This window comes from Cyphellophora europaea, assembly GCF_000365145.1.
Source record: "Cyphellophora europaea CBS 101466 unplaced genomic scaffold supercont1.1, whole genome shotgun sequence".
In the NCBI taxonomy this organism is placed as follows: Eukaryota; Fungi; Ascomycota; class Eurotiomycetes; order Chaetothyriales; family Cyphellophoraceae; genus Cyphellophora; species Cyphellophora europaea.
The window spans coordinates 3,281,312-3,293,383 of NW_008481797.1; the positions used below are offsets into that span (position 1 = coordinate 3,281,312).

At 55.6% G+C, this 12,072-nt stretch overlaps 4 protein-coding genes across 4 annotated transcripts; 2 read left to right on the plus strand and 2 right to left on the minus strand.

The window, feature by feature from the left end:
• Window positions 1–1,051: 1,051 nt before the first annotated feature.
• Window positions 1,052–2,193, plus strand: HMPREF1541_01259 (uncharacterized protein; the record flags this gene model as incomplete). Its single annotated transcript, XM_008713559.1, has 2 exons — window positions 1,052–1,256; window positions 1,313–2,193. The coding sequence occupies 2 exons, from the start codon at window positions 1,052–1,054 to the stop codon at window positions 2,191–2,193; spliced, it is 1,086 nt and encodes a 361-aa protein (XP_008711781.1).
• A 1,261-nt stretch (window positions 2,194–3,454) lies between these two features.
• On the plus strand, window positions 3,455–5,959 carry HMPREF1541_01260 (uncharacterized protein; the record flags this gene model as incomplete). The annotated part of the gene is made up of 2 exons (XM_008713560.1): window positions 3,455–5,457; window positions 5,590–5,959. 2 exons carry the CDS (start codon window positions 3,455–3,457, stop codon window positions 5,957–5,959), a joined length of 2,373 nt encoding a protein of 790 aa, XP_008711782.1.
• A 371-nt stretch (window positions 5,960–6,330) lies between these two features.
• Window positions 6,331–8,205, minus strand: HMPREF1541_01261 (uncharacterized protein; the record flags this gene model as incomplete). Its single annotated transcript, XM_008713561.1, has 1 exon — window positions 6,331–8,205. One exon carries the CDS (start codon window positions 8,203–8,205, stop codon window positions 6,331–6,333), a length of 1,875 nt encoding a protein of 624 aa, XP_008711783.1.
• A 539-nt stretch (window positions 8,206–8,744) lies between these two features.
• Window positions 8,745–12,068, minus strand: HMPREF1541_01262 (uncharacterized protein; the record flags this gene model as incomplete). Its single annotated transcript, XM_008713562.1, has 1 exon — window positions 8,745–12,068. One exon carries the CDS (start codon window positions 12,066–12,068, stop codon window positions 8,745–8,747), a length of 3,324 nt encoding a protein of 1,107 aa, XP_008711784.1.
• Between the last annotated feature and the right edge of the window lie 4 nt (window positions 12,069–12,072).

The window sequence follows — 12,072 nt, forward strand, 5'->3', positions numbered from 1 at the left end:
CACGGAGCGTAGCATGGCAGCATCATGGATTTAGTTCAATTTAGGCCAAGTGGTGATAATTCCTGATGGTACGGGGTAGAGTACCTTTCTCTACCCACGAGATGCGGCTACTTGGTCGCCTATAGGCGCAGCTGAAGAAGAGTTGCGGCTGCGGAAACGGGCAGTAGAATAGCACGCCTCAAACGTGTTTCGGCCGTTGCGAAGGACGGGGGCAGCACAGGATACTCACGACTTGGGTCTTCATGCCTATTACCTTGTTGTCGCGTGCATGTGGATGGTGTTCGACCGACTCGCGATAAGCCAGAGGTTACTGGTCGTGGAGAAATAAGCTGTAGCTTAGACGGAATATCGGCAGAACATCAGTCGATCAAGCAACCAAGCATTTGGCAGGGATTGCTGCGTTGCCGGTGAGCCTCGGAGCAAAAGCACTGCCACTCCGATGGTTGCTGAACGAGGCAGATTCGGGTAAGCAGCAGTTCGAATATCATTGTACCATCGTGCAAGGGACAATGCGAACAACAACAACATTACAGCACCCTAAGCCGAGGCCACGCGTCGTGCCTTGAAGCCAGAGCATATAGAAATATCCCGCGCAGTAAAGACGAATAGCAGCGAGCGCGTGATGACAACAGAGTATAGGCGTGACGGGGAGTAGAGACTGGGATCGGCAGCTGAGACGGGCCCCCGAGCCAGTATGCTGCCGCTTAAGGCTTAGGCGACGTGCAAGGCAGTCCCGCGCAAGCCCAGCAGGACCCAGCAGGACCCAGCAGGACCCAGCAGGACCCAGCGGGCCCCAGTAGGTGTCCAGTGCGGAGAGGCTAAGCGACAGAAATAGCATTGGCGCATCTTTGCTCAATCAAACCATCATGATCCATCATCACCCATCACCATATATTCCTCCCTCCCGCTTGCATTTTGTATGACGCTCAAGACTTCCGATACCATCTCTAGTCGGTCTCGTGCGCACTCCTCCTCGTCGACGCATACCAACACTCCATTCATTCCACCACCAACACATACCTCTATTTACCCCTCTCCACCTCGCGACACAATGGACTCTCCTATGTACAAGGACGACACCCCCAATGGCAGAGGCAAGGACAGCGCTTCTCCTCAGAGAGGCTTCCAACCTCGCCACGGTGAGAATGGTGTCATCAAGGTTCAGCCTCCGCGCAGAGAGGACCTGCAGCCCTCGTACGCGCAGATGCTTCAGGGCGAGACTGAACCCGATGCCCATGGCTGGTACGGTTCTATGAGTATGTCGCCCCCACACTCCTGATCGCGCGCATCCAAATCACTGACACCATCACAGTCAACACGCTCGGATCCTGTGTCGGTTTCTTCGGTGCCATTCCTTGCTGCATCGTCTGCCCCAACCCTTACAAGCCTGTATCACAGGGCAACGTCGGCCTCGTCACCAAGTTCGGCAAATTCACTCGCGCCGTCGACCCTGGTCTGGTTAAGATCAATCCCCTCTCCGAGCGCCTGATTCAGGTCGATGTCAAGATCCAGATTGTTGAGGTGCCCCGGCAAGTCTGCATGACCAAGGACAATGTCACCCTCAACCTGACCTCGGTCATCTACTATCACATCACCTCGCCACACAAGGCCGCATTCGGCATCTCAAACATCCGGCAGGCTCTGATCGAGCGTACCCAGACTACTCTGCGCCACGTCGTTGGTGCCCGCGTCCTACAGGACGTCATCGAACGTCGCGAAGAGATCGCCCAAAGCATTGGCGAGATCATCGAGGATGTCGCGATGGGTTGGGGCGTCCAAGTCGAGTCTATGCTCATCAAGGACATCATCTTCAGCAACGACCTACAAGACTCGCTCTCCATGGCCGCCCAGTCTAAGCGTATTGGTGAATCCAAGGTCATCGCTGCCCGCGCTGAGGTCGAGTCCGCCAAACTCATGAGACAAGCCGCCGACATTCTCAGCTCTGCTCCTGCCATGCAAATCCGTTACCTCGAGGCTATGCAAGCCATGGCCAAGACGGCCAACAGCAAGGTCATCTTCCTGCCTGCCGCCAACCAGACTATGCCTGAGGGTGCTATGAAAGCGGCGCTGGCCCCAGACGCTGGGGGCCCCAGCAACTATCAAAGCAAGCAGAACACCGGCAACCAGTTCAATATGGACTCAGGTGACGGATTCCAACAGGCCATGAACGCTCGCGTCATTGAGAATATTTAAACAGTTGTCCGACAGCCAAATTTGGTGCCTCAGCTGCGCTGCCTGTTGATCGACCATCAGTCGATCTCCAGTACGACATTTGACGGGTTTGGTTTACTCTGAGATTCGGCGTTCAACATTTGATACCCCTTTGTGTATCCTTCGTTCGCTATTGCGGCTGGGTGTATGATCACGAGTTGAGCCTGAGCGGTTCAAAAGTTTGGTCCACTGCCATAGCTAATCACGATTGATTTCTCTGAATACTCGTCCATCGTGCGCTTCTTTCCTACCCACTGATCTTTGCCACGTCTGACAGCCTAGCACTGCAAGATATCCGGGACTTGTGGCGAGTTTTGAACGGACAGCAATAATGCGGCAGGCGTCCGACTATGCAGGCTCAGGAGGAACGTTGCCCTTTTTGGAGGGATTAGAGCTTGTCCATCGTCCCAGCCAGGTGTGCAGAGGCCGACCATATGCTTATGAGAAGGACGCCGTTATCCACTCGCAGATTTACCTATCTTTGACATTGAGGCTACAGTAGGAAGGAGGACATCGTCTTTCCATTCGAATTTGGAAACTAAGCTCAGAACTGACGATGCCCTCCTCATTGCTTCATAGTCCACGCTTTGAATGGTCGGGCTCTGAACTGACAATATTAATACTCGCTTTTCCTAGATATCGGTCCTGCACCCTACAGCTGATTCATTGTACAACAACCACTCTGCGCCACCGGCATCCAGGTGACGTTAGCTGTTCTTCCCACCGACCATGGCCGACCAGAGCTTAGCGAAGCCCGGATCATTCCAACGGCTATCCACGCAAGGAACAGGATGCTGATCGCACCCAGCGTCCACCCAGGACCTGCATTTCCTCCGGCCTATCCTATCTCGATCCTCTCCGTCCCCGCCCTGCTGCCAAGAAACCCCAGCCGAGCCAACCTCGTCCCGTCGTAGCAACCGACTTATTCGCGACCTGCTGCAACGAGATTAGCCCGGAGTAATCGTTCCTTGGCTTTGATACTGAGTGCAACGTGCCTTGCGCAGAGATCGGCGGAGTGGGCTTTCTGATCAGAAAGCCTGTCGGTAGGTAGCGACCATGCTGTACTCGGCGGGAAGCTGCATAAATATGGGCTGGCCGCCGCGAGGGGGGCGTTGTGTGGCAGGTCGCGTCTGGTCTTTGGTACTGTCAGAAGGAACAATTTGAGCTACCAGGAAGTTCCAAGTAGTCTCTTCGAAGCAGGAACAAAGCCATTCCCTTTACACAGAGGCTGTCTGCTTCGGAAATGGCGTCGCTAATCCTCTTGTTGTTGCCTCTGGCAGCAGCTATCGAGAGACCACCTCATCAGCCACAGGGTAATGGGACCAAGATCCTCAGCTTCAACGAGACGGTACCGGCCGCGCAATACAGTGCTAGCTCGGTATCCGTGTCTTGGGTCTCTGGAGACGAGGATGGCCAGTATATCACCGAGAGTGAAGACGGCAGTATCGTGCTGCAGAATATTGTTACTGGCGATTCTCGGACTCTGATCGAAGCCGATGCAGTCCCTGAAGATTACTGGGAGTACTGGGTCAGTCCGACGGCTGACCGAGTCCTTTGGTCAACAAACTACACCAAGAACTACCGACATTCCTACTATTCAGACTATATGATACAGGAAATCGAGAGCGGCGAATTGACGCCATTGGTCGAGGATCAGGCCGGCGATATCCAATATGCCGAATGGGCCCCAACGGGCGACGCCATTGCTTTCGTGCGCGGCAACAACCTGTATATTTACAACAACAGCGAGATTACTCAGGTCACTGAGGATGGCGGCCCAGACATGTTTCATGCGGTGCCAGATTGGGTCTACGAAGAGGAAATCTTCGGGGACCGCTACGTGCTCTGGTGGTCGCCTGATGCTCAATTTATTGCCTTCCTCTCCATGAATGAGACTGGCGTCGGCACTTTCACGGTCCCCTACTTCATGGGCTCGCCACTCGATCCCCAGGAGGTCGCTCCCGAGTACCCATATGAGCTCGAGCTCCGGTACCCCAAAGTTGGCAGCACGAATCCGACGGTCGAGTTCAATGTCCTGGAACTGTCGACTATGGAGGTTTCCAACATCCTGATCGATGCTTTCGAACCCAACAACACGATTATTGGAGAAGTTGCTTGGGTCACGGACGACCATGCAGGTGTAGTTTATCGGGCGTTCAATCGTGTCCAGGATCTCGAGAAGCTCGTTTTGGTCGACCCGGCGGAGCAGACATCAAGCGTCATCCGCGAGCGAGACGGAACCGACGGCTGGCTCGATAACAACCTCGCCATTCAGTACATTGGCACAATCGACGATTCCAACACAACCTATTTCCTCGATCTTTCCGACGAATCCGGCTGGCAGCACATCTACCTCTGGCCCGTGGATGGCGGCGACAGCATCCAGCTCACAGAGGGTGAATGGGAGGTTACGGCTGTACTGAAGGTCGATACCGATCGCCAGTTGATCTATTACACCAGCACCGAAGCTCACAGCACCGAGCGACACCTATACTCGGTCTCCTTTTCGGGCAACAAGACCGCTTTGGTAGACGATTCCGTGCCCGCGTACTACTCTGCCTCCTTCAGCTCGGCTGGCGGCTACTACATCCTCAGCTACCTAGGGCCCAACGTACCCTATCAAGAACTGTACAGCATCAACTCCACCTCCGAAGCTTTGGACTCTATCACCACAAACGAGGCACTAGTCCAGAACATTACCGAATTCAACCTCCCCAATATCACATACCTCGAACTCGAGCACCCTGACGGCTACACACTGAACGTAATGCAGCGCCTGCCTGTTGACTTCGATCCCTCGAAGAAATATGGTTTGCTTTTAATACCGTATGGAGGTCCTGGTGCCCAAGAAGTCTCGAAGCAGTTCTCCCCTTTGAACTGGAAAGCCTACATCGCCTCTGACCCGAGCCTCTCCTACATAACCTACACAGTCGACGGACGAGGCACCGGCTTCAAAGGACGCGCCTTCCGCGCCACAGTCACCAACCACCTCGGGCGCCTCGAGCCGCTCGACCAGATCTGGGCCGCCGAGCAACTCATCGCCGCCAACGAGTGGATCGACACCGAGCACGTCGGCATCTATGGGTCGAGCTTTGGCGGGTACCTCTCGGCGAAAGTGCTGGAGGAGGACTTGGACGTGTTTACCTTCGCCATGATTCAAAGTCCTGTGACTGACTGGCGGTTCTACGATACGTTCTATACCGAACGCTACATGAAGACCTTGGAGGATAATGAAGCCGGCTATAAGTGAGCTTTCCCCTCTTTCCCAGAATTTCTGTCAAGGGATCAGCGAATGGTCGCTTACCCGCCCCTCTCCCACACCCAACCCCCGACCACCAACCCTCCATCCTTGTACTAACCGCACCCCCTCCCACACAGTGAGACAGCAATCCGCACGACCTCGGGCTTCGCGCACGCCGCCGGCGGCTTCGCCCTCGTGCACGGCACCGGCGACGACAACGTGCACTACCAAAACTCCGCGGCCCTGGTCGACCTGCTCGTCGGTTCCCCGGAAAACCCTTCCGGCGTGACCCCCGAGAAAATGAAGATGTTTGCCTTTACGGATATCAACCACGCGATCCCCAGCAGTAAGGCCGGCACGTGGCTGTATCAGTTTTTGACGGAGTTTTTGTTCGAGGAGAAGCTTAGAGGAACAGAGGACGAGTTGGTGCATCAGTGGAGTAAGAAGGAGGTGGAGGTGGAGGTGGACGAGAGGAGGAGGAGGAGGGCGGTTGAGTGGCTTGCTTGAGAGGTGAGGCTTTTGCCTAGGGGTCGGTGGCCCCCCCCCCCGGAGGAGTTCGACGAAATTGACGGCAGAGCATGAATAGAGGTTAATGATTGATGAGACGAGAATTCACACAAAACGCATAGTTGGCGCCGGCCGCGTAGAGGAAGTGAGTTGGTAAAAAGGTTTCCCATACATTCTTATCCAAACCATGGACCCGCTCCAGGACGCCGTACACCTAGCTACATGACCCTCACCGCTCCACGCCGCACGTGGTCCTTGAAATGCTATGCAATCATATGGCCCTCGATATGTGTTCTCAACCCCCTCACAGTGGCCTGTCGTTGGTCTTGTCCAAACGACCTATACACGCAGACAGACGTAGAAGAATGAAGCTACTTGGCCCCGTCATACGCGCTTCTCACGCGACCTCTCACGGGGAACCGCTCATTGAGCATATCCTCCTGCGTCTGCTGCTGCTGCTGCTGCTGCTGCTGCTGTAGGGCCGACGATTTGGCCGAAGAGGACAACCCCGTGCTCGGCAGCTCCGCGGCGGCCGGCATCGTTGGCGTTAGCACGTTATCTCTCTCGCTCGCAGCACCGTCACCGTCGCCCGCGTCACTGGTAGTCTCCAGCTCAATGAGGTCAGCCATGGGCCCAGCGCCGCGCTTGGCAGCGCCTTTGCCGGCCGCCATCTTGCGGACCCACCCTTCGACACCGCCGGCCAATTCGCTCAGGCCAGAGCTGTTGCTGCGCGCGCTGCGCACGCTGTCCATGCTGGCGCGCGGCGTGCTGCGGAAGCTGCCGATCGGTGGCGGGGCGAGTGTCTTTTGTGCTTCTTTGCTCGTGATGGCGAGGTCGGGGAACAGCTGTGCGAACTTGCGGTTCAGTGGGTCTTCGGCGGGGCCGGGGCGGGACGGCTCTGTACGTAGGCCACGCAGTGTGCCGACGCCGCCGGGCCCGCGAAGGGCTTCAATGAAGGAGCCTTGCGTCGTGCTGCTGGACCGGGGGCGGCCGGATGATTGCCTGGTGGAGAGGGTGGGCCGGCGGACTGGGGAGGCGTTTTGGGAGAGGGACATCTGCGCGGCGTGGCTGAGTGGGTGACGCAGGTTGTCGAAGGAGGAGCGGGGCGTGGAGGTCACGCTGCTGTCGGTGTGAGCGGGCTTGGACAGTGATTTCCGTCGCGCCCGTGGGAAGTAGCCTAGACTGGAGCGGGGGATGCGCAGAATGGCAACAGGGTCTGGGAAGTTGGGGAGAGAGACCCAGGAGTCGTGACGGAGATCGGGGTTGTCATTGGAATAGGAGGGGAAGGCTTCGGCTGTGGGTGAGGGTGCCTGTTCTGGTGCAGTGTGTGTGCCCATTCGCTTGAGGGCTCCTTTGCCTGGTGTTGTAGTCTTTGCAAGATCCTCGATAGCAGCCCCGAGCAGATCAGACCCTGCCTGCGGGCCCTCTACTTTCTTCCCACGAACAGAGCAGGCTTCCACAGGCAAGAACACGTGATTTCGTACTTGGATGTTGTCGTTGGGCCAGAACCTGTTGACCTTGCGGAACACATCTGGTTGGCAGCCGTATCGGAGCATGACGCCGGCCAGCGTGTCCTCTCGAGCAGTCTTGTGAACGTACACGAGTGCATCCTGATCGTGTTCCACACCATTGTTAACTTGTATATCAGCATCTGAGTCTCTTCTCTTGTATCTGCCACTGGAATCCCTGGACTCTTGGGCGCCGCCGAGTAAGAGGGCCTCTCGTCTCTTCGCCTGCAGAAGTGCCTGTCTGTCTTCTAGTGAACCAGGAACAACGTCAGAAAGACCGTTCGTTTTCGGACCCCATTGTGGTGTGGTGGGCGAAGATGAGTATGCTCTGTCCTGCTTCATCCATTTCGGATTGGTGACTGCCCCCTTGGGCTTGCCTTTGCCGCTAGGATTTACGTCGCCGCCCAGCAGCGACGAAGCGATACTGGACCATGAGGACCAGATATCTGTGCTTGCGGCCCGACTGGCCTCTGCTGATGTTTTCCTGGAGTTGGAAGCGCTTCCAGAGGCGCTGCCTGGCTTATCGGCTGCTCGGCTGCGATTGATACTGGGCGAGGGACCGCGGTCAGGGAAGAGAGGTGTGGCTTTCGAGGAGCTGGTCGAAGTCGCAGTCGCAGTAGCGTTGGACGATGTCTCGGTTTCGTCGCCAAAGTAGGATATGAGGCGGGTGTTACGCGGACGCAGGGTCGATGTGCTACTGTTGGAAGTCTGGTATAGGCTGGTGTTAGGAGTGCTCATGATCGCTGGGGCAGCCAGCAGGAAGCATTGGCTAGCCCAGACATGGAGGTGGGACAGTAGCGGACAGGCACAGGATGCTATGAACACGTATTTGGCATGCTTCGTTTGCGCGTGGCGTCGAGGGAATGAGAGTTTGTGTTGGTATGTGGAGGGGAGGTGAGGTGCTCAAGCCGCCGAGCGACATCTGGGGGGCCGCGCCAGAGATGACGCCGCGGCTACGGGTGGGCACTCATCTCTGGCCCCTGAGAGGCCGGTACGACTATGGAGTACCAGGATCCAAGGATCTACAGAGAGCCGCGTCTGGTACCATACTTGACCTCACTCATGATTCTGGACGAAACGATTATCGGCTTTCACAGGGACAAAGATGGGGCCGTTCATAAACCATGTACCGTGTCGTGCTGTTACCTAACATGAGAGGCGAGAATAGACCATAACCAAACCCTTCGCCGCCCTTGCAACCATTGCGTCGTGACTATCATCATACTATCCCCTCGAATGCACGAAGCATCCATCGTTGTTGTTCCCCCTACGATCAACTACTCCCTCCTTGAACTTTCCGTACTGTAAATCCCTGGTCGTGTTCCCCGCTTCCATCCCTCTCCCTCCTCGACTGGCAGGACCATCTTCTTTCGTGGACCAACCTCATTACCGCCCTGGTTTATACCCCTCTGAGCTTGCGCTTGAGCTCCGATCCCTTCTGCAATGAACCCTATCATGTAAGCTCCACCAGCCAGGGCCAGCACAGTTAGTGTCACAGTCCTAATGCCGCGTGCCACACGGCTGAAGAAACCGTCCTTGGATGCTGGCGTGGCATAGTCATATGATGCATCAGACGTTGGTGGTATTGGTGATGGAGATGACCGCTTCGGAGCCGATGACAGTGGCACGGCTGGTGCTGTAGTCGTGCCCGAGAAGACCTCTTCCTGACGCTTGACACGCGGCCGGCTTTTTGGTAATCTTGATGATTGACGAATCGATGTCGGAGGTGGAATCGGTGCCGACGGTCCAGGGGGATCGACTTCGGTTGGTATCTCGTTGAGCACCGTCGCTGCTTCTTTCGCAGCTGTTTCTAAGGCTGGGGTAGGCGCGGCAATTTTTGTCGTCGCACTGGCTGTCACGCTGGCCGTTGGGAGGCTGAATACCAATTTATCTTTGCCACCGTCGACTAGCTCGTAGCCGGCATCCTGTAGCTTTGGGAAGTATTCCAGAAAGCTTGTGGTTTTTGCTTGATCGAGGCCGGCTAAGAGTGTAAACGGATTCTTCGCGCGTGTAGCCGCCTCAGGCAGGCTCTGAGATGGAATGTGCTCGACAGCCTCTGTCATATGATTATAAGCAAGCGTGACGACGGGCGAGGTGTATTCGGCAGAGGCAGCCTTGAGCTCCTGCAGTGGAGGCGGTTGCTCATCGTTCCAGACAGCCGACCCGGAAGGGGTGAAAACGGGATCTTCCATTGTCCGCGGGAGATCTGTCTGAGCACGTAAGTCAGCGGCCATTTTCGCGTCGTCCTTCACGATTGCAGGATATGCAGTGACAGGTTCATCAAGTCCTCGTGGGTCGGTGTCGCGTTTGATCCCCTCGACGATAGCTGCCACTGGCTGATCGAGACTCTCGACGACCTCTTCGTTGACCTTTTTCGCCTCCGTAAAGACGGGCTCATCGAGTCCTGAGGCCGATGCATCCTCCTCAACAAGAGGCTCTTTCGCGTATTCTGCAAGCCTTTCTGCCTCCAGCTCTTTCCACGGCCTTTTCTCGCTCTTCATACGCAAATCCTTCACGTGTAACTTGATATCGTGAAGCTCCCTCCTCACTGCCTTCATATCGTACACAAGTCGAGAGTAAGCTGGTTCGAAGTTGGACACATATTTCTCAATCGCAGGGGAGCGAGAGACTCCTTCTTTGACCGATGCTGTACTCAGCGGATGAGGCTGGCTCGCGTTCATCAAATGCCTTGGTAGTACGGCGGCAGGAGGAAGTGGCTTCTGTGTTGAATCAACTGCCAGACTCCTGTCTCGTGATGCTTCCTGAGAAGAAGGTGGATTTTGCAGATTAGTAATGCCTCGGACGTCGTTTCTGAAGTTGTCGTAAAGAGCGCCCATTGACTTCATTGTCCTTGCTACAATGCCGTCAGGATTACTTTCCACGTGCTTCCAAACATGTCTGACTTCAGGCCGCTGCGGACGAATTGGTTTATCGACCTCCGTCTCAAGGTTGTGCCGGGAGGCAAAATCTTGCTCAAGCTGCTCACGCTTTTGACGTCTGCGGGACTCCATGTCTTGCTTGGTGGCGCGCTTGGCTTTCATGGCCGCTCGCACATCACTACTACGGAGAAGATCGATGTCTTCGGCCTTTTCCGCCGCGGCAACTCTGCCCTGCCAGTCTTCCTCTTTCGGAGACTTGCTAAAGGCCGTCTTGGTAGCGTGGGTCGATCGATCGAGAGAAGGTTGAAGCTTCTGCATCCTCGACGTGGGCACAGTCCTGTCCCAATCTGAGGATGACTTGAATTTGTTGAATCCCTTTATGGGAATGTCGGTCGTTCCATCGTGCAAAGTTTTGTTCTTGAAAGCCGGCAGGTCGCTACCAGCTACCTTCGAGCTCTCTTCGACGAAGCCCTCTCTTGCAAGCCACGGCACCTGATTTTGAGTCGAGGAATCAGAAGACTTGTGTTGGGGTTGCGTCGTAATATCGTTAGCTTGAGCTTCTGGGGTGGTGCTGGACGAGAGCTGTTCAACCGCTACTAACTCACTAGGGTGCTTTGGCTCGGCGGTTGTATCGGAAATGTTCTCGGCTCCTGGAGGTACATATTTACCACCGTATTCTGCGGTAGTGTCAATTGTGTTGCCAAGAGTCGTGGCCTTGAGTGACTGGAACTTGAGTTGACGCGAGTTCTCGAAGCCTGGCTTACGCTTAGGCGTCGAAGCCGATGGCTTTTGTGCAGATATCTCACCATAGCCATAAACCTTCGGACTATACGTCTTGACAGGTATATCAACGGCATTCTCTCCGAAAAGCGTTTCAAAGATCGAAGTCCGCCGTGGCTCGATGGCGGGCTCCTCGGGCGCAGCCTTTGCGGACTGCGTTGGAGCCTTCTTGAGGACTTTAGGTGTCTCTTCAAGTGCCGCCGTGAATGGATATGCGACCCTCGGAACCTTTCTCATAGTGATTGGATCATAGTCATATTCCATAGGTTCTGCCGCGGCTGGTGAAGGGCGACTGGGTTCGGGCTCAGCCGCCGCCACTTCAGCTTCGGGCACGCGAGAAGGAGCAGCGGTAGACTTTGGAGAAGAGTCTGCTTGCACCTCGTTGACTGACTTGGTCTCTTTGGGATCAAACACCCAGGAGAAAGATGTCCATGATGAGTTGTTAGCTGATGGCGGACTCCAAAGCCGCCGGCCGAACAGGGTCTGATATGGATCGCGCTCAATGGCACGATCAATGGCTTGTTTGAAAGAGTTAAACTCTTTGCGAAAAGTGGTCAGCTCGTCTTGCTCAGGCTCTGAACGCTTCTCGTTTACAGGTTGTGGGGCGTCATCGGATGATAGATTCTGGATGCCCGGAAAACGACGGCCGAGTCGCCTTCTTTGCCATGGCCAAGCATCAGACACCTCGTCTCTGTCCCACATTGCACGCCGACGAACTATTTTGGCATCTCTGTGCCGCATGAAGCGCTGCAAACGTAGGTATCTGTCGTCTTCAAAGCCATCCGAAGAGCAGCCTCTATTGTTCTTGCTACTCCACCACCACAGATATCGGCATTGCTGCAATTGAGTGGGACGTGTGCGAGCTATTGCCGTCCGCAAATGGAGAGGACTTCGTTGACCCAAGCAGTGGGCCGACTTGGAGGTAATGGTACGGTGGGCCATGGCG